General features: G+C 33.8%; 2 protein-coding genes across 6 annotated transcripts in view; both read left to right on the plus strand.

Annotated features, from left to right (window-relative positions):
- The window catches only part of LOC130899346 (tyrosine 3-monooxygenase), a 40896-nt gene extending 26627 nt beyond the window's left edge, over window positions 1-14269 (plus strand). For 2 of the 4 annotated variants that reach the window (XM_057809237.1, XM_057809236.1), the window contains exons 3-9: window positions 948-1016; window positions 5967-6229; window positions 7104-7327; window positions 8470-8592; window positions 8693-8902; window positions 10219-10345; window positions 13105-14269. In XM_057809237.1, the coding sequence (XP_057665220.1) occupies window positions 948-1016; window positions 5967-6229; window positions 7104-7327; window positions 8470-8592; window positions 8693-8902; window positions 10219-10345; window positions 13105-13506 (1418 nt within the window). In that variant the 3' untranslated portion in view covers window positions 13507-14269. The remainder of the gene's footprint in view (window positions 1-947; window positions 1017-5966; window positions 6230-7103; window positions 7328-8469; window positions 8593-8692; window positions 8903-10218; window positions 10346-13104) is intronic. The other 2 variants (XM_057809239.1, XM_057809238.1) reach the window with 1 other exon arrangement.
- Window positions 14270-16573: 2304 nt separating this feature from the next.
- LOC130899421 (uncharacterized) lies at window positions 16574-19647 on the plus strand. 2 transcript variants are annotated; one of them, XM_057809350.1, is made up of 5 exons: window positions 16574-16803; window positions 17644-17823; window positions 17910-18031; window positions 18892-19047; window positions 19397-19647. In XM_057809350.1, the coding sequence occupies exons 1-5, from the start codon at window positions 16725-16727 to the stop codon at window positions 19574-19576; spliced, it is 717 nt and encodes a 238-aa protein (XP_057665333.1). In that variant the 5' UTR covers window positions 16574-16724; the 3' UTR covers window positions 19577-19647. The 2 variants fall into 2 exon arrangements, with proteins under 2 accessions (XP_057665333.1, XP_057665334.1); XM_057809351.1 differs by having other exon boundaries at window positions 18895-19047.
- Window positions 19648-20860: the final 1213 nt, after the last annotated feature.

Genomic DNA, 20860 nt, shown 5'->3' on the forward strand with positions numbered 1-20860 from the left:
ATAAATTGAACTTCCCAGATTTGTCATAGACCATTTTGAATTAGAAATGTTTCTACTATATCTTTCAAATTCGCATAATTGAATGGCAAAAAAATTGAAATATCTTTGCTGAATATAACGGATGCAGTTTCTCAAACCAACAAAGACAAAATATACAACCCTCAAGGCAAAAGAAACCAAAAATATCAAGAATATAATATACCTCACAGCGCATGGCTTTACAACCAAGTTGTGAACGGTTACAACGTTTATTTAGTGATGGATATCTTTCAGAACCAACTGTGTTTCGCTAATATAAACGCATCGTCACTAACTACAAAGTAGACAGTTGATTTTTACCTAAAAATAATGTAATAATCATTGAATATCCACTCTATTACCCTGATTTGACCATATGTGATTTCTGGTTATTCGCAACCTAACGAAACATTCACGCAGCTAACGAGTTATGACAAAGGATGAGATAGATGAAACGATTTATCAATTTTTTAAAAATTTCTAGTTGTAGAAGCTTCGGTTACTAAAGTGCATTGTTGTAAATCGTGACGACTTTGATGATTAGTGGAACCGTTTTCCTGAAAAGCCTCAAAGTATATAGCGTCACCGTTGCATGGAGTTTGAATCGAATTTTGGGCAAAAAGTGAATTTTTTAAAAACAATCACGAAGCTTTTTGCAGATCTGTATAAAACGAAACGCTCCATTAACAAGTATACCAGGCATATTAGAAAATATCTTTGGGGTAAATAAATGTTTGTGTTGTAAAAATGATGCTTTATTTTGTACTTTATGTGCTTTATATTCATTGTAATCATTAGTATCGTTTCTTGTACCCACAATATGTTACAATTTTGATTTTCGATAAATTTCTTTTACGTTATTCGCATTTTCGTTGCAAATCTAGCATGGTTGAGCACGATAGATGTTTGCACGGTATTTTTAATTCTAGACACATTAGAACCTGAGATAATCGATGATACTCCAATTCAAAAAGACGCCGAACAAACAACAGAAGACGGTAAGTAGCAATCAAACCCAACTAACCTCAATATTCGTTTGTATTGTAAATACTTAAAATTGCTTATTAAATTGGGATATTGAATGTTGTATATTAACCTGTAGTCTATTAAGTAAAAGAACTGATGAAAATTAACAAAAAGAAATGTTTACTAACTTGCTTGCTGGGCTATTTATGCCAACGAATACTGATTCCGCATTCTGGTTTCAATTAAATTGTTTTTAATGCGTTGTTATGATCTTTTAGAAAGTTTTCACATACGAGGGAAATTCTAGGATATATATTTATATAAAAACCTTCAATTTCTATCAAAGAAATGAGTATAATCTTGGAAAAAGATGTAGTTTTCTTTTGAGTTTATACGATTTTCCAGCCTATCCGGAGCTTTAATGTCATGTGAAAAATGCTTCTATAAGAAAGCCTTCTAGAGCTAGAACAAGCTGCTTTAGAAAGTATCAATGATTCACCAGATAAATATATACAAGGGATATTTAGGACAAGAAATCTTTTTGAAAATCGCAAAGAAAGTTGTTAGAAACCTATATGAAAATATGCTATTCTAGATCTACGAGGACATTCCCTGGCGCAACAAAAGAAATACGAAAATTTTGGGAAAGAATATATTAATTTTTAACGTAATCTCGATACTCTTTTCATAATAAGAATCGTCAAACCATAAACTGCAGACGTCACGTCTTCATTGCCTGCAGATGGAACTTTCTTTGCCTTCTTTGGAGCCGGATTTTTTTCGGATGTGAATTGACGGACCCACGTTTCATCCAAGGTTATGAAAGGGAGCAAAAATTTGTGTGAAACATTGATAAACACATCTTCACAACACTGTTGTTCCATTGTGAGCTTTCTCATGTTCAAATTTTTGGTTAATATGCGACGTACCGCATTTTTTGAAATGTTTACTATGTCTGCTAGCTCGAGCACTTCCAGTTGATGACCGTCCAGTACTACAGATCACTGCGGCCTCGTTTAAACAATATTTTACTGTTGATATCGAAGAAGCAGTTTCACCCAGAGTAGAATCTAGTTGAGCTTTCATATTGATTGGGCTAACGCCTTTCAAATACAAGTTCATATGCAAGATATTTTATCGTTAAAATCAATCAACTTATAACCACATTATTCGTATCAATTACCTCAATTCAGCAATTCTGAATTACTTTAAAACGTGTATTGTGAATTAATTTATTGTATCCCCTCGTAAAATTCAAGAGAAACTCTTCAATAAAAGCCTAATAGCGTGTAATGTGCGTCTAGAAGTGTAATTGTGTTAATGATAATTAGTATTAATGTTATATAATCTCCCAATTTCACTAGAATGATTATACATTGTTTCCTCAATTTTTTTAATGCTGTACGCTCTGAATACGTATAAATACTTTTTAAATATAATAATCGACGATTCGTTCAAATTAGTCATTACTTTACAGAAAAATATGAAAACAAAAAAGTCAGATCATAACAATTGGAGCGTATGAACGGAAAATATTCTTAAGACCGATTGCTATGTATAAAAACAACTCTTCCGGCAACTCTAGAGACTGAAAAATATAACCACATTATGTTAGAATCATTTCAAATGAAATTTTCTTTGTGTAACGAGTTTTCTATAAATTTATTTCCAAGAGCAACAGCTGCTGAAAAATTGAACACTACAACCTACAAGTTCAAGATGAATATCTACAGGTATCTCCCCACGGCAAGCATCAATCGAACTATTCGAATGTACAAGACGGACGTACAGATGTCCATGACGAACAACGTTCTGGTCGGCCATCGTTTTCGGACGAATTAATCTCGAAAATAAGAGATGCAATGCTGAAAGATCGAAGGGTAACGGTTCGGCACTTCAGCGAGATGATTCCTGATGTCTCAAGATTATGAAAGATCGCTTAGGATAATAAGTTAAAGTTTGTACAAGATGGGTTTGGAAAATACTGACGGATGATAACAAACGGCAACGTGTGGAAGCGAAGAAATCGATGGATTTTTTGGAGTCAAAGCCGAAGCAAGTTATAGCGAGTGTCATGGTTAGGAAAATGTTGTTATTGTGAGAAATTTCCGCCTACTGAGGCAGCAATTCATGCAGATCACTAATGTTAGACGTTGAAGAACCTTTAAAACAAGAAGATAAGCAATCTCACAAATGGAATGCGTCTCCATCAGGAACGGGCGTCCACGCTTACATCCCACACTTAACCCCCTGGTGATTACCATTTCTTAATGTGGATTAAAGAAACATTCGCTAGGGATGTATTTCACAACCGATGAAGAACTGGAAGAAGAGTTTTTAATATATTCTTGCGGCAGATTTCTACGACTCAGGCATAAAGAAAACGTTACATCGCATGCAAAAATGCATCGTTCTAAAGGCAGGGAGTTTAAGTTTGCCAATAAACGTGTTTTCATCGTAAAAATTCTTCGAGAACCTTATTTAGGGACAAGCCTCGGGCCAGACTAAGAACTATGGTTTTCTAAGTTTTCCCGAAATAAAACAATGTGCTAAAAGAGACATTTCAATACCGCTGATTACACTGGGAGGATCGTTAAGGAACAGGTGAAAATCATTACGAAAGAAATCTTCCAGAAATGCTTGTAGTCATAGATTCTTTGAGAATGATTCATCATCATTAATTTTCAATATTATTGAATTACTAGAACAAATTAGTTACATAGATCATATACAAGTAACTAAACCATTCAGTTTACCTTTCAAGTATAAGAATAAATAACTTTAATGATTATAAAGACCTTATGAATTCTCAAGTCGTTAAATTAAAAGATCAATCTTGCGTAACAAGCAAGCAATGTAGATTTTTTTTTACTTTTTGTTAAATTTATTAACCAATCGAGTTAGCAGAGCATATCGCTAACCTTGCAATAATAACATAAGAACTTGACATGATTATGTGATCTTGAGTGTTTTGTAGGATTTTAGGAAATTATTTGAACCTATTTACAAACAAAGAGGTATAAATGTATAAAATTTACAGAAAAAATACGACTTATAGAATACCATTGGTATAATAAAACAAATATTAAGATCTAGTTATCTATAAGGCCGTAGATATTTTCATATTTATGTCGTTTCATGGTTAGGGACTAGAATTTTCAAGGTAGTATCCTACTCTTTCTAATTTTTTTTACAACAAAACCACCAATTTTTTCATCTTAAAAATAATCTACCGCGACGCCATTGATTATAAAATGTCACTAAATTAGCTAAACTTGAATATAGCGTGAAATTTTTTCTCTTTTTTCCCAACTGCAGATATTTCACGTGAAAAGGAATTTAATTGTGTAAAGAATGGGTGCCGAGTAACAAGTAAAGTGCAACTTCTCTCTCACAAAGGCCTGGAAATCGCTTTTATGATGTCAAAAGTCAATTTTCACTCTCCATTTATCAAGAAGAACTAGATTTAGTGGTTAAGCCTTAAAAATATGGTCTCCGAGACTAGCACTCTGAAAATATCGTTAAAGTAATGATATAAGTTACACGAGGATTCTCCAGACACTTTTTCCTTTTGACTAATTTAATTTTTCGTTAGAAAAATTAGAGTCATACTTCACACATGGGTTTTAAAATCATATTCAAAATATTTATAATTGGATTCGGCTTCTTCAGGTGTTGAAAAACGTTGACCTGCCATTTTATTTCTGATCTGCGAGATTAAAAAGAAATCATTGGGTGCTAAACAAGGACTGTACGGCGGATGACCCATCAATTCGATGTTTTGACATTTTTTGTTTGCACTGATGTGTGAGAGCTCACATTGTCGAGGTGGAGAATGGTTCGTTTTCTGCGATTGGTTTTCCAGATTTTTTTCTGGATAACAAATATTGGTATACCCTTCAGATTTAACAGTCCGACGTTGCCCTAATGGAACGGTGATGACATACTGTTATTCCAAAAAACAAACGAAGTGCTTCGTGTGCAAACAACTTTTGTTGACTCTGGCTTATCTTCAAAGATGTATAAAGTCGATTGTTGTTCAATTTGGGGTTCTTATGTATAGATTCATGCTTCGACGTCTGTCACGATCTTTCAGTATTTCTTTTTTGAGCTATTGTCAAATTATGCGGTATTCGACGCGAATAAATCTTTTGAGAGCCAAATTCGGAACCCTTCATCACCAGAAGTCGAGTTGATTAGCACACTGCTGTTGATTCAATTCGAGTCGAAAATCGTAGAAAATCATCGCACGAGAAGGTTAGCAATTTAATCCCTTTTTTGACCAAGATGAATGATTCAATGGGCAAGGAGCCGCAGAAGAGAATGGAGAGACCATGTTGACAGAATGCCAAATGAACGGATAGCAAAAATTGCAAAGGAAAAGAAACCAGACACAACTCGACCTCTTGGACGACCACCTATAAGGTGGTATGAAAGCTGGTCCTCAGCATCCCAACTACTCCTGGCAAACCCTTGATGAAAATACAGGACCTAGTTCTAGCGTAAGAAGAAGAAGAATGATTCAAGTATCTGTAAACAAATAAATACATTATGAAGCCTTCACCATTAGAAACCTCAAGCTTCAATATGGCACAGTCATATCAATGTTGCCATATTTCAAAACTTTCGTAGCAACTCTAAAAACTTGTAATAAATATTTCAAATTACACTCTACAAGCATTATATATCTAGTACGAAATTGTCTTTAAGCAATGTTGCCACACTTTGAATATAATATGGAAACTAGGGTAATTTAGAACAAACCATTTTTTTTATTCAAAATATTGGACGTTGAGTGGAATTTGACTCAAATCACCACGTGGAGTTGTTGAAAAAAGTTTGTGATTAAAGTTTAAAAGCGATATTAGTAGTAGTAGTAGCTTATCGCTTTTAAGTAGACATAATTTTAACAGGCATGAGTTATTAATGACAAAACATAACCTAAAACTAACATGTTGTAAAATTATCTATTTTTTATTTAGATACGGGTTTGACAGAAGAAGAAATTGTACTAGCCAATGCGATCGCCGAAGGCCCGGAAGCAGAAAAAGCCAGTCAAAGAGCCGCCTTGATTTTGCGTTTACGCGAAGGAATGAACTCACTTTCGCGCGTACTTAAAACCGTCGAAAAGTACCAAGGTATAGTTATCCACTTGGAGACTCGTCCAAATCAACGAGACAATGGACAATTGGATGCTTTGATCAAGATCGAAATGACACGTGTCAATCTACTACAACTAATCAAGGTTTGTATAAGCATATTCATACATAATTTTTAGTCTAAAAGTAATTGTTCCCTTGGATTATGAATAATTAATCGAATCGAAATCGGTCAGTATCAAAACAAGAACGGGAAAGTGCACATACACTACAGCAAGATACATTGTACATTGTATATTACAAAATGGATTGAATTTCGTTTTTTATACACTAGTTTCAGAAAAATAACGATCTAAGCATCAATTTTCTTAGAAAAAAACGTTTGAATGGGAATTGCAGAGGACTACATCATAGATCTCTTCTGGATTAATGAAAATTTCACTATATCTTTTCCATTACGGTTGTTCTGCCCACCATAAATCACTAAACTATTCGGAGCAATCTTATTCATCAACGTGGTATTATCAAGTGGTCTTCCAGATTCCCAGATTCATCTCCAAATGATTTTTTTGACTATTTAAAATCAAACGGCTTAAAAAAAATCACAGATGGTTGTATATCAGTCTTTAACTAAATCTTTAGCTCTTTCTTGTAGCTTTATGTCTTTATTTTATACTTTGATCAATTCCTAACTTCCTTTTGTTGACTTTATTTTTTCTTTTTGCTTAATCCCTCTCGTTAGTTTCAGTCATCAATTTTATAAAATTATCTTTCATCATTCTACTTCTTTTTTCACGTAATTCTAATTTTTTCAAAACGTATTTTGATACTAATCTGCTTGGAATTCAATTAATAGGGCACTCCAAACCCGTAGAATCCAGAGGAACAGTTGTATTTTTATAATTTGGATAGTATCCAGATTTAAATTCCCATAAAGCGTAAAATTTTAGTTAACACCATGTAGACGATAAGTAAATTATGCAATTTTCGAATATATATAATATATTCTTGATGTTTCAGGGTCTCAGACAATCAGGCACTTTAGAACACGCTACACTCATAGGCGAAGACAACATTTCTGCTAAAAATCCATGGTTCCCGAGACATGCAAGCGAATTAGACAGCTGCAATCATTTGATGACCAAATATGAACCAGATTTAGATATGAACCATCCAGGATTTTCTGACAAAGAATACAGAGCTAGAAGAAAAGATATCGCAGAAATTGCTTTTGCATACAAATAGTGAGTTGATGTTTTTTTAAATAGAATCGAATGACAGTAGCGTAAAGTTTGTTCTCACAGAAAATGTTTATTTCTAATTGAAAAATCAAGCGCAAGATTTGATCTCTAGACAAGAATTTTAACGCGGTTCATCCTAAAATCTTTTATATTAACCTGGGCTACTTCTATCTTACAGAACGACCTTTCGGGCCAAGTTCAAATCCCAAATTACGTACACTCCTCATAATTAACTAGAAAAAGTTATCGAACTATCAGAAAAGTTTGTCTAAACAGCGACCAGGTGATGTTATTAGCTCAGACGTTGTTGGGTGTCCAAAAACTAGTTTCTTCTCGACAAAGTCAATCCTTAAAATGCGATAAACGGTTAAATATATTTGGATTTTGTTCATACCGACCTCAGTTGGTGTTACCTGGAAGTTTAAAGTTAGATCTAACTTTTATAATGAAACCTCTTCTAATTTATTCCCTCCTACAAGTCCAAAAGTCCTGCCTTGACTCCACACCAGGAGGATTTTTATCACAAACGCATTAGACTTGCTTAGCACAAATACATCAGGTGTTCGAGAATTGGTGTCAACAAGGACTTCCTAGACTCCATGATAGTTGGGCGAGATACACGTAGTGAAAGTCGTGACTTAAACTTTCTATTGGGCCCTCAAGCTCTTGGAATTGATCTGATTTTCTTCAATCTTCGGCAAGGGATAGAGGTGACATGGATTGAGGTACACCATGAAGATATTGATCACATAGACATCATAGATGTATAACAAACTGTAAAATACTAAATTAAATAATTTTTATGGGATCTCGGGGTTTTTATGTCACTGATTATAGTGTATTCTACATGTGAAATCCATTTACATTGAAATGTAACGGACGGGAATTAGTCATTGTTGTTGTCTTTGAAATCTCTCTTGGAATAACTAATCAGCTTTTTCTTTTCATTGATTGTTTTTAGAATGTTTCAACACGTAAAAACAGAGGTCAAGATTACAGTTAATGAAATCTGTTATATAATGATGGTTCGATCAACTTAATGCAATACAAATACAAACTATACGTTGTCATTTGAATGAATCTGCGGTTTTGTTTGTTTATTTTAAAGTGGCGTACATACTGAAATTATCAAATTGTTTTTTTAGTGGAGAACCAGTTCCTCACATCGAATATACAGAAACAGAAAACAAAACTTGGAACGCCGTTTTCACTACAGTATGTGAACTCATGCCGAAACACGCTTGCGCAGAATACAGGAAGGTTTTCAAGTAAGTTTTAACTTTTATTTAATTAGAAATTATTTACTCATATCCAGTATACTATCGTTCTATGGATTATATAATATTTTTATTTGGTTTTCTTTTGTAGGATTTTACAAGAAGAGAAAATATTCACACCACACAAAGTACCCCAACTTGAAGAAATGTCCAATTTCATGAAAAAACGTACAGGTTTTACTCTACGTCCAGCAGCAGGTCTACTTACAGCCAGAGATTTTTTGGCTTCGTTGGCTTTCAGAATTTTCCAAAGTACACAATATGTTCGTCACACTAAAACTCCTTTCCACACACCAGAACCGTGAGTACTTTGTTTTTTCAATAACCAATAGTTTAGGTACTACGAATCAAATACGATACGTGCTTTCAAAGTTACATTATTGGTTTTTTAAATACGAATATTAGATTAAGAAGCTAAGAAATAATAAAATATGGTTGTGAGTTATTTATTTTAACATTTTCTTCTTCATAAGGTTCTTGCTCGGTGACTAATATTCATCTCTGAGTATGGTTTAGTTCACCATCTTGTGTCAACTGCTGCAACCAATTTTGTCCATCTCATTATTTTGCAATAGTAAAGCCACTATTTGGCGATAGGTAAATCTAATCAATTATCAATGAATTCACAATATCTGTCGTCTTTTACTTACCAGGAGAAGTAGCACTCTTTCTCTCTCTCTCAACTGATCACAAGTCGATCAATCATATCATTGATGCCTTGATTGTTCGCGTCGAAATCGATTGATGCCGATTGAGGATGATGCCCTTGATGGATCCGAATGGTGCTCGCAATTTATCGTCTAATCAAGCGATTGACAACCTTTCACCAGGTCATAAAGACTCTGTGTTGCTTTTATTAGCGGATTACAGTGTCTTGGTTTTCGATGTATTACTAAATTAATGTTAATTACCTTAATTAATCTATCTAAACTGTTTTAAACCATTCGGAGAAACTGATTGGAATCTGTGTTAGTATCTAGCAGAACTTGATGTGAATTTTTAAGAGGAAAGCGGCTTTTTAGCTGATATATCACTCTTTTGAACAGTATCTTCTCTTTTTCTTTTTTGTCTTGTCTTTTTTTCTACCTTGGTTAATACTAAACAGCTTTTCTACTACAAGAAAAGTCAATAAAATTCGGTTTGTAAGCCTATGGTACGAACAAATATTTATTTTTGTCATCGTTTCCTTCCATATCGAGAAAAATCAATTTTTAACCAATTCGTGCCATTAAATGTTCATCAACGCCTCTGGTGTCATCAAAGAGCTTGATATAATTGAATCTGTCTTCCATTATACCAAAATAGCGAGGCTAATAGAGTATCGTTCGAATTTGAAATTGGAAATTAAGGAAGAGAGACAACGGTAAACCTTTACTTTTAATCGTTTCGGAATTAATTTAACGGAAAGATGTAAAGAAACGTCTGTAAAATAAAAATCTTACTTTTTATCATTTTCGTGTGCTCTACTGTATAGATTTAGTTTAATAAGATTTGTTTCCTTGACGAAAGAAAATTACATCGTATAGCTTTTAAATCAAAATCTCTTGGGACGTTTTTGAAATTTAATAACGAATTTTTCCGATAGAAAGTTTTATTTTTACGTTTTTATCTTTACAGAGACTGCATCCATGAAATTCTAGGACACATGCCGCTTCTCGCCGATCCAAGTTTTGCACAATTTTCACAAGAAATTGGACTTGCATCTCTCGGAGCCTCCGATGAAGAAATTGAAAAATTATCTACCGTAAGTATATCAAGAAATAAAACAGAATACAATTCAAGTAACAATTTATTCGATCGTTTTTTAGATTAGCACAAAATTGAAAAACCTTCTATTCTATAAAAACAATTAGATGTAAAAATTCTTTCTATGTAAGTGAGCACTCGAAGGGTTAATGAGGTGATGCCTGGAGATATTGATCTTGATACATCTGTAGGTTGTAGTGTATGGGAAAAACGTGCCTTGGTAGCTTGTCCAAAAAGAGGAATCCCTATAAATTGACGTTCTCTACGTATGCGGGCGAACTCGATAATCATAAACCTGCAGAAACTGCTCTATGGGAAATTATGTTGGACAGAGTATCTGCCGGGGTAGTATCGATAAAACAAAGTCAAGTCAGCGACCTTTCTTTTGCGCTCTAAGCTGTCCAAGTTTCCAGGCAACTTATAGGATAGCCTATAAGCTCTCTTCTGTACCGAGTCGACCATCCTCGGGGTATTCTTGGGATCCTAGCTCCAAATGTGCGAGCAATTCTTCAAAGATGGACGAATCTGGGCCTTGTTGAGGATTCTGAGCTGTATAAGGTCGTGAAGCTCCCTTAGATAATTCGGTAACGTGGCTATGTTTCCAAGTGATATTTTATGTCCAGATAGAACCAAATCCTGAGTTGCAATGCCAAGTTTCCTCGTAAAAACAGCTGCTTTGGACTTTGCTGCATCAAACTCATTCAGATTGATTCTAATTTAATTCAAAATGCTTTGAGATTCGGTATTGGTGGTGATAATTTGTTGTTAGATGGACGAATATCGGCCTTGTTGAGGATTCGAAACTGTATAAGGTCGTAAAGCTGCCTTAGCTAATTCGGTAACGTGACTATGTTTCCAAGTGATATTTTATGTCCAGATAGAACCAAATCCTGAGTTGCAATGCCAAGTTTCTTCGTAAAAACAGCTGCTTTGGACTTTGCTGCATTAAACTCATTCAGATTGATTCTAATTTAATTCAAAATGTTTTTAGATTCGGTATTGGTGGTGATAATTTGTTGTTAGATGGACGAATATCGGCCTTGTTGAGGATTCGAAACTGTATAAGGTCGTAAAGCTGCCTTAGCTAATTCGGTAACGTGACTATGTTTCCAAGTGATATTTCATGTCTAAATAGAACCAAATCTTTGTAAAAACAGCTGCTTGTGACTTTAGGTGTTAGCCTTTAGTATTGGGTTTGCAGTTTTATTGAATAGATCGTTGATGTATGATAGAAATAAAGTAGGTGACAAGATGCATCCTTAAAAAACACTAATAGCGACGTGGATGTCAAAAATGTCGAGTAATATTGATTAATGTCGGTATCAATATGATATTTTGTTAAAGACTAAAAGAAGTCGACACGTCAAAACTAATTTTTTCCTAATAATGTCCGAAATTTCTTTCATTTAGTCACATCTAGAGTTATACAGGAATTGAAAGAAAAAAACTCTAGCTCGCAACTTGCTTCCTGTGATGAGGCTGCTACAGAGGGACGGGCAGACGTTTTCGTGAAAAATCATAACAAAAACATGAGAAATAATCCCATGAAGGAACAAAAAACTTTATTTATTTATTATTGAACAAACCTCAACCGTATTTTGAATGGTAATTTCCAATAATTACAAGTTTATCAAAAGATATTCTTAAAAGTTGTACTCAAGGTTTTATAACTTGTGCGTTATACCCTTGATTAATTTATTTTTTCCAATTACTATAGTATGAATCAACATTGTTGCTGCTACTATCGTAAACCTACCTTAGTTTTTTCTTCAATGTTAATGTCTGTATGTGTAGGATATATGTAACAGACCTAGTTTCTTCTATTTCAACATAAATGCTTAACCATGTGCAGATTAGGTAAATGCATTCAATGCATTATCCAATGGTCAATAGTGCATAAATATTCTTGACCATGACATATAAGTCGCATTTTTTTTAATAAAAATCACCTTTTTCGTTTCATACCATCCACTGAAGGTGATTGAAGTGGTTTCATTGCTACTTTTAATGTATTAGAATTCCACGCAATATTTTTTTATGCAACTATTTATACATTTCGAAATTCCCGTACTTTATTCAATTAATCTACTATTTATTAGTTACAATGTTTTCGCAATTATTTATCATTATAATATCAGTTAGAGAGTACTTAAAAGCGCAAATGTGTTTCTTAAATATCATTGATCTCGTTTTTTGATGATGCGAAGCTTAATCAAACATCAAAATGGATTCTCTACACTCTTTGTCCCGAATTATTTCAATAAAAAGTTCGTAATTTGTTGGAAATACACTTTCTTGTATTCGCTACTTTTTTAATACACAATTATAGGTATTCAAACCACTATTAATGCACCACATAAATCTTTTTTCTTCAATAATAGGTCCTGGTAACTCACCCTGGATCTAGGTTGTCAGTCCACCTCTTTGATGGTCAACCTCCACTTTGTGTTTCATTTGGAAATCGCTAGTTTCTTTTCCGATGTTTCTGGCAGCCCAATTCTTCAGCTATATCGCATATAGTACTGCGTCGTTCTCCCAAAATCGGTTTTTCTCACTGGTAACACTTCTCAGCTTTTTCGTAAAGCGGTACACCCTCAACCAAAAAACGAATGATGATTTGTCGCGCAACAGACACTGGTACAGACCAGTCTAATATCCAGTACAACCCCTTTGAGGGACACTAAATTTTACGCGAATATACTCAAAAATTTCGGTTTATATTTCAACCAAATCTAAGCTGGTTAATTTTTTTTCCAGATATACTGGTTTACTGTTGAATTTGGTCTATGTAAAGAAAATGGCGAAACTCGAGCTTACGGAGCCGGTCTCCTGAGCGCTTACGGCGAACTTCTTCACGCTCTATCTGAAAAACCCGAACACAGAGCTTTCGATCCAGCAAAAACTGCCCTTCAACCTTACCAAGATCAAGAATACCAACCGGTTTATTACGTGGCAGAGAGCATTGAAGATATGAAAGATAAATTCAGAAGATGGGTATCTCAAATGTCCAGACCGTTCGAAGTTAGATTCAATCCGCATACAGGAAGAGTGGAAGTCCTAGACTCCGTAGATAAACTAGAATCACTTGCACATCAGTTGAATACCGAAATTATGCACTTGACGAATGCCATCAATAAAATGAAAGCTCCGGTAATATAAATTAGAAATTTGGATATAGCGTTTGGCTGAGTTGGTGTGACTGTGTTCTGATTTGGAAGATGTTGAAAAAAGTAAACTATTCACTTAATTGATTTGAGGATTATCACAAAATATATATGAACTTTTTTCTAATTGACCAAATAATTGCTATTTATATTATGTATGATGAGACTTTGCCAAACTATTTCCAAAAAAAAAAAAAGATTTACAGATATTACAGATCATCGAAAATTATTCAACGTGTGTATAAAGTCGTTCTAGTTGTATATTATAATATTGTGAATTACATAAATGAGTGAAGCCGTTGATTACACGTCACAATGTCTAAGAATGTCCTCGATAACATCAGTGACGGTTTCAAACTAAATGTTAGTGTTTACTATAAATGTGGATTATTTAAATTTTGCACGTCACTGATTTGATTATTTTATGAAATATTTATTTTCACGAATTTATGTAATTCCTATTCATACTTAGAGTATTATTAGTAGTGAGTGTAGCTTTGTGATTTCACAATTAGTGCACCACTAAATATATCTGCGATAAATATGTTTGTTGTATAGGGTGGATCTCGCCTTTCCTGTATTATTATTTTTTTTTTCATTATTATTTTTTTATTGCGCATAATGCATGCCCCGCAAATATTATTTAAATAATTTAAATTAATTTTATTTAATGCACCTGCACGAGATTGTTAAGTTAAATGTATTATAGATGTATATGAGAAACATATATTGAATAAAAAAATGTGCAAATATTAAAATTTGTTTCATTCTATCATTTTCCTACATGTCTCCAACATCCTTTAAATATTTTCCTTGAGGCTTCATCCACATCAAATGTGAGAGCTAGAGAAAATAAATTATTGAAAAAATTCTTAGTTCGTATTTAGAAATCATAAGACAATTCAAGATGCAATACATTTATCGACAAACACTTTTTACGAACGCATATATAAAGATGAAATATATTTAGACTTGACAGAAGCTTTCGACACTTTACCTCATCACATTCTACTATAAACCTTATAGAACATGATAATAAAAAGTGTAGTGTAGTTTTTTTAAAATTTAATTTGCAAAATAAAAAAGTCAAAGGTCAAAGAATAGACAAAATAAATATAAAAAAGGAAGTGATATGTGGAATATCTCTAGGAACGCTTTTGGGTCCAATCTTAATCACTATTTACATAACGATACGTTTTCAAATCGAGGTTTGGAAGTTTCTACAATTCGGCAGCCTCGAGACAAACAAAAGTACTAGAAATCCAACAAATACATTCTTTCCACGACAACTTATTACAGTACTCAAACAGAGATAATTTGAATACGTAATTAAATCTCCAAAAAAACGTTTAGTGGGGTATTGAATTTGTACTCTCCCAAAGTGGTGCTGTGACTGCTGATAGCTTGAAAGACTTCTAGAAAAGTCCCAAACTAGAGCTAAAGATGATTATTGAGTTTCAAACCGTGTGCCTCCAAAAGAACTATTGAATATACCACTTTCAAGAAAAATATGCCTCTAGAAAGAAACCTTGAAACAAAAGGTCCACACAAATATACCACACCATTGGTTGCCTTAAGCACTTCCAATCTGTAATCAATTTCAAGCCACGTACGCTGTAACATGTCGCCTGTGATTGTACTAAAAGCTTGTGTAATGCAGCGTTTCAAGTAATCAATGTCATTAAACGGTGTCCGGTAAACAATAACCCCACAAGAAAAAGTCGAGGTGTGTTATGTTTGGAGACCTTGGTGGCCATGGAATTGGGCCATCCCGTCCAATCAATTGGTTGGGAAAAGTTTCGTTGATGTACTCCCGAACTGCTGTCAACCAGTGTGGTGGTGCACCATCCTGTTGGAAGAAAACTATCGGCAGTAATTCTTCAAACAGAGGAAGAGGAAGTTTTGAAGCATATTCAGGTACACGCAGCCAGTATCTGAGGTTTCTATGAAGAAGAAAGGACCAATGATTTTGTTGTGCATAAGCCCACAGCACACATTAACCTTTGGGCTGTCCCGTTGAAGCTCGACTACTGCATGTGGGGTTTCAGCATCTCAAATTCGTACGTTATGGCGGTTTATTGTACCAGACACATGGAATGTAGCCTCATCACTGTAACACACCTTTTTCAAGAAATCTTCATCATGCTCAATACGTTGCAACATGTTTACGGCAAATTCCACACGTTTTGGTCGATCTGTTGGTAACAGCGCCTGCAGTAACTGTACCTTATAGGCATACAGACGCAACTGTTTATGAAGAACCCTGTGCATTGTGGTTGTAGGCTTTTGGAGTTGCCTGACGAATCAAGTCTTCGGATTGTGCTGGAATGTTTGCCGTATTCGCTCCACATTTTCTGGACTTGTGCTGGGTGGTCCAGCTCCACTTTTATGCAATATCCGGTGCTCATGAGGCTTGTGTGCCATGTACGGATGGAGTATAATCTCCAAACCTTGCTGTATTTGAACAAATCCTAACTTCTCATCGTATTTGGTCAGCCTGAATATAACTCACTCTGCGTACAAGATGGCATATGATCAAAAAAAGAAAATACATTCGAAAGATTCAAGAGCGAACTTCAAAGATATCCCAAGAAGAGGTATGAATTAATTGATTGACAGTTTTTGATCTAAAACGGACTTAAAACGTATATAAATTGTTGAGCTATATTTATGAAATGATGATTTTATGCTTTAGTTTACTTTACTTAATTGCTCTTACATCTTTAATCGTGTGAACAGATTTTGGTTCATTGTTGACTCACGTCAGCTCTATATTTCTATCATACAGCACCGTAGATTGTGGAACTGTCCTATAAACGCGTAACTTGGCGATTTAAAATCTATATTTAATTGTTCAGTTTTCATTTATCGAATTCATCTGAGTCCTTGGTAGAAACTTTTGAAACAAGAGATAAAATACACGTTTCAACAAATTACAGAATGAGCGTTGATGTTTGTATACAATAAACAACATAACCTCATTGTTTATTAATTATATTTCTCCAATTATCATACTTTATTAAAGTATGGCAACGTTGTTTAAATATGGTCTTGTACTTATTCTTTGACGTATATCAATTTTTTCATCGTGAAAATTTCTTGTAACTTATGACTTGTTATATAAGAGGCATATAAAAATTTAATTGAAATAATGACATTAGAACTTCAAATAGAATTATGACTTTTATGAAAATATAATCTAAATTGAAAGTTATGCCGTCTAATCCTGATTGTCCTGTTGCAGCTCAATGCATTGCGATAAAATTTAAATATAATGAAAACCAACAACTTGGTAAGCTCACTAAGCTTTTAGCTTCTTATTTATTAACTCATAAAACTTCTTGATATTTTTATATGCTTATAAGATTAGTATCTGGGGTTGTCTTACAGCAAGTAGGGAAAATTCAAAGCAAATCATTAGTCCCAAACAAACCCATTTGATTTCACTTTTTATTTGTCGCTCCCGAAGTTTAGAGATCAACACATAAAGCTTAAAAGTTTCTGAGCAGTGAGAGAGATCAAGATGCAGCAAAGTGCATTCGATTTGGAAAAGCCACAGGAAACTTTGTGAACAAAAATTATGAATGGGAAATGAAAACTGCATTTGTGCAGAGAAGAAATGCATTTTGAAAAGTGCAACTCAAATGATTAAAAAAGGAAAGGATCTACGAGTTATCTGTTATGCAGGGTGGCCAAAATCTGCTTTGAGCCTCATGAAAATTGGTTATAAATTAGCTCAAAATACTGGTAGTTTAACTCTGAGTAACTAGTCATTATGAAAATTCATTTATTCTTTACCAAAAATAGTGAAAACATAATCCAATGTTCATGTTTTTACTGCATTAATCTGTTTCTCTATTTTCGTTGACTCTGGTTTCATTTTCTTCGTCTGCAGAATAATACTCAATATTTGTCCAATTAACGCCTGCACAATTTTCGAAAGCGACACTGAAGTGTCAACCAAGTGCAATTGAATCACTTTAATGGGGACTAAGATATTCTTTAAATGCTGCTCGATTAACAGCGCCAAATTTGAAAATTTCAACAAAACGAAGGACAGCCCTTCATTAACACATCAATTTTCAAATATATAATTCTGAATATAAACAAGAAAACATTAATTTTTTTATAGAATCATCTCCACCACAAACGTCTCACAGTTCTCTGACATCAAATGACGAATCTTGTCGATGTAAGGTCCTCAAGGATCAATCTGCGCAAGCCAATGATATAAATCTATCAGACACTTTTTGGGATAGTCTCATCACTTTCATGCAAGAAAGTTGTAAAGTTATGGAAAAATTCAAACCGGGTAAGCTTCAACATATGAAAGATAATAAACCTGAATTGATAATAGAGAAAATAATAATTTAATATAAATAAATTTAATATTTCCAGAGGGACTAACATCTGCCCAAAAGGATGCTAAAATGAAAGAATTGCTCAGAAAAATAGAAGAAAAAGAGAACGAGATAAAACAACTGGGAGCAGAATTTAGAGAACTAGTTCCTCCAAAACAGGTACTAGGGGGACTCATGAAAAACTTATTTTTAATTTATTACTATAAAAAGTTACCGGTACCCTCAAAAAAGCACGAATTTATCGTTGCTGATTACATATAATGAATTATTTTCAAAAATATAAAAAATACTTTGTTTTACCCGCGGCTTCGCTCGCATTGAAGTCATTAAATAAGTATCAGAGATCATTACAAAAGAAATGAATCAATATGATTGAAAGCAAGAGTTATACTTTCTTATTCTGCTTAAAAATTACTTTGACTCATCTGTAAAGCTTAACACGAAAGTTTTTAAAGGCCCTTCTGGTTCGCCAAATAATGGAAGTGAAACTTCACCTTTGACTCATCTGTAAAACTTAACAATAAAGTTTTTAAAGGCCCTTCTGGTTCGCCAAATAATGGAAGTGAAACTTCACCTTTGACTCATCTGTAAAACTTAACAATAAAGTTTTTAAAGGCCCTTCTGGTTCGCCAAATAATGGAAGTGAAACTTCACCTTTGACTCATCTGTAAAACTTAACAATAAAGTTTTTAAAGGCCCTTCTGGTTCGCCAAATAATGGAAGTGAAACTTCACCTTTGACTCATCTGTAAAACTTAACAATAAAGTTTTTAAAGGCCCTTCTGGTTCGCCAAATAATGGAAGTGAAACTTCACCTTTGACTCATCTGTAAAACTTAACAATAAAGTTTTTAAAGGCCCTTCTGGTTCGCCAAATTTATGATATTAGTAAGGATAATAGAGAATTTTATCAGCTCTGGTTCTATAAATATATAAAATCAAATTACAACTAACAACATTTATTTATTTTAACTGAATAGATATCGTAAGTAATATGATATTTGAATTCGTTAAATTCTAGCAGTGTCCTTCGAAGCAAGGAAATTTTTGTCCTGTTACACAAGGAGGCGAATGTCCAGAACCTAATTGCGATAATTACGATGAAGATTTTTATGATTTCAACGCGACGACTCCAACTCCATATCAAATCAATCAAAATTATTCACAATATCCCTCAGTAAGTACATTAAATCCTTTTACATATAACATTGTATTAAAACAATTACTGGAAGGAAAGTTTTTACATGCAGCACTAGCAGGCGGTTCAGAGATTCAAAGAGACGTTTTCTTAAAAAATCAATAAATTAATCAATGCAATATCTTGTGCATAATTTCCCTCCTCCAGGCACAACCTTTCGCTTCTTCACTCTGCCATCTTTCAAGATATTCAAGATTCAATCCAAAGTGATCATTGAAAGGCATCTTAATGAATATGGGATCAATACGTGCTTCAATCAATAATTAAATGAATGAATGAGATGTTTTTTTATTCATTTTAATGATGTCTTATCTTATTTTTATTTTAGGCTCCTATGTATCCACCGAACGTTCAATCTTTATATAGTAGAGGCCAGCCTGAGCAACAATATACCCAATTATTCGAAAATTGTGATGGAATGTGTCAAAAGCCTTGTCAAAGTAATTGTCCGAATGTGTGCAATCAAAGGCAACAACCGTGGAAGCAATATCAAAATATGACTCTATGATGATTTAGTTGTTTCAATTTTTTTCAATTGAGCCTAATTTTTTCCAAATAAATGTTTTTACACCATAATAATTGATGTTTTTCTTGTATATTCCACCATGGACAAATATTTGAAAATAGTCAAGGAAAGGGACGGCTAGAGATATGTTGATACTATACAGTAAAGTATTTCACGTCTATATTACCACAAAAATAATTTAATGAGTACGAGGGTTGTTTTAAAAGTTACCGATCTCAACCTGAAGATGTCAGCACGTATCAAGTTAAGTTGGGAAGTATATTTGCACATTCGTTTCAACGCTTAGTTTCTGTTTGACAATTTTTTGAGTGTGTCGATGGGAAAATACGTCTTTAAACTCGTTTTATACAGACAAATCATTTTTTTCAGTGAACTATTTCAATGCCGGAAAACATATGTAATCACCTTCGGCCATAAAAGTCCCCGATAAACCTTCCACTTTGGTTGACAGACTTAGAATATTTCCCTTACAATTATTTGCCCTTATCAATAAAATTTTCGCTGTTAACATGGTTTTCACCCTTCAGGTAAGCATATATTTCGTGTCTTAGTTCAAACTGGTAAGTTTCAGCGACCAGTGCTTCTGTATGGATCATGAAATGGGTGTAAATCACATTGGTTGCTGTTGATCTAATGCTACAGCTACAAGTCCTTTGTTTCCGTTGAACATCCTCCATCAGAACATATTCCAACACATTTTTGGTAGTCAATATCTTATTTGTAGTAGATTTCTCGACAAAACCAGTCGATTCTCCATGTTTTATCATACTTATTTGAAGAAATTCTTTGCCATGCTCATACTCAACTATTGGATAAAGCATTGCAGCACAGGTTTCTGATCTCACGTTTGAGGTTTCTTAAACTCGAATCTTTAATTCTATTTGATCATAAAATGTATATTTTCGATTATTTTTGGATAATTTCCTTTCGTAGAAAAATAATTTTCTATCAACTGTCTAGCTCTACGATTGCGTGCATTTCTTCAACTCCTAGTCATTCTTTCCAGTTTTTACTTTGAAATCTATTAGCTAGCTGGTTAATTTTGCTCACTAGAGGCTAATTCTTCATTTGAATTCAATAAATTTTCCAGTATAACTGAATTCAATGCATCCAAACCTTATTTCTTTGCTCAAGAATCTTTCTACGGACTTCTATTACGTACATGATCAACTAGTTATAGACAGTCGTCTGGAACAAGCCTATCAAATTAAAAAGTGACGTTTGACATAAATACAGTCATACCAACAGTTATTCCAACAGTTTTAC

Source organism: Diorhabda carinulata, chromosome 11 (genome assembly GCF_026250575.1).
Source record: "Diorhabda carinulata isolate Delta chromosome 11, icDioCari1.1, whole genome shotgun sequence".
Taxonomy (NCBI): domain Eukaryota; kingdom Metazoa; phylum Arthropoda; class Insecta; order Coleoptera; family Chrysomelidae; genus Diorhabda; species Diorhabda carinulata.

Excerpts from the sequence above, each read along its gene's own strand:
- LOC130899421 (XM_057809350.1), top strand. The coding sequence starts at position 16,725 with ATGCCGTCTAATCCTGATTGTCCTGTTGCAGCTCAATGCATTGCGATA. Across the intron at positions 16,804-17,643 it reads TAATGAAAACCAACAACTTG|AATCATCTCCACCACAAACG; the intron begins GTAAGCTCACTA and ends ATTTTTTTATAG. Across the intron at positions 18,032-18,891 it reads AACTAGTTCCTCCAAAACAG|CAGTGTCCTTCGAAGCAAGG; the intron begins GTACTAGGGGGA and ends GTTAAATTCTAG.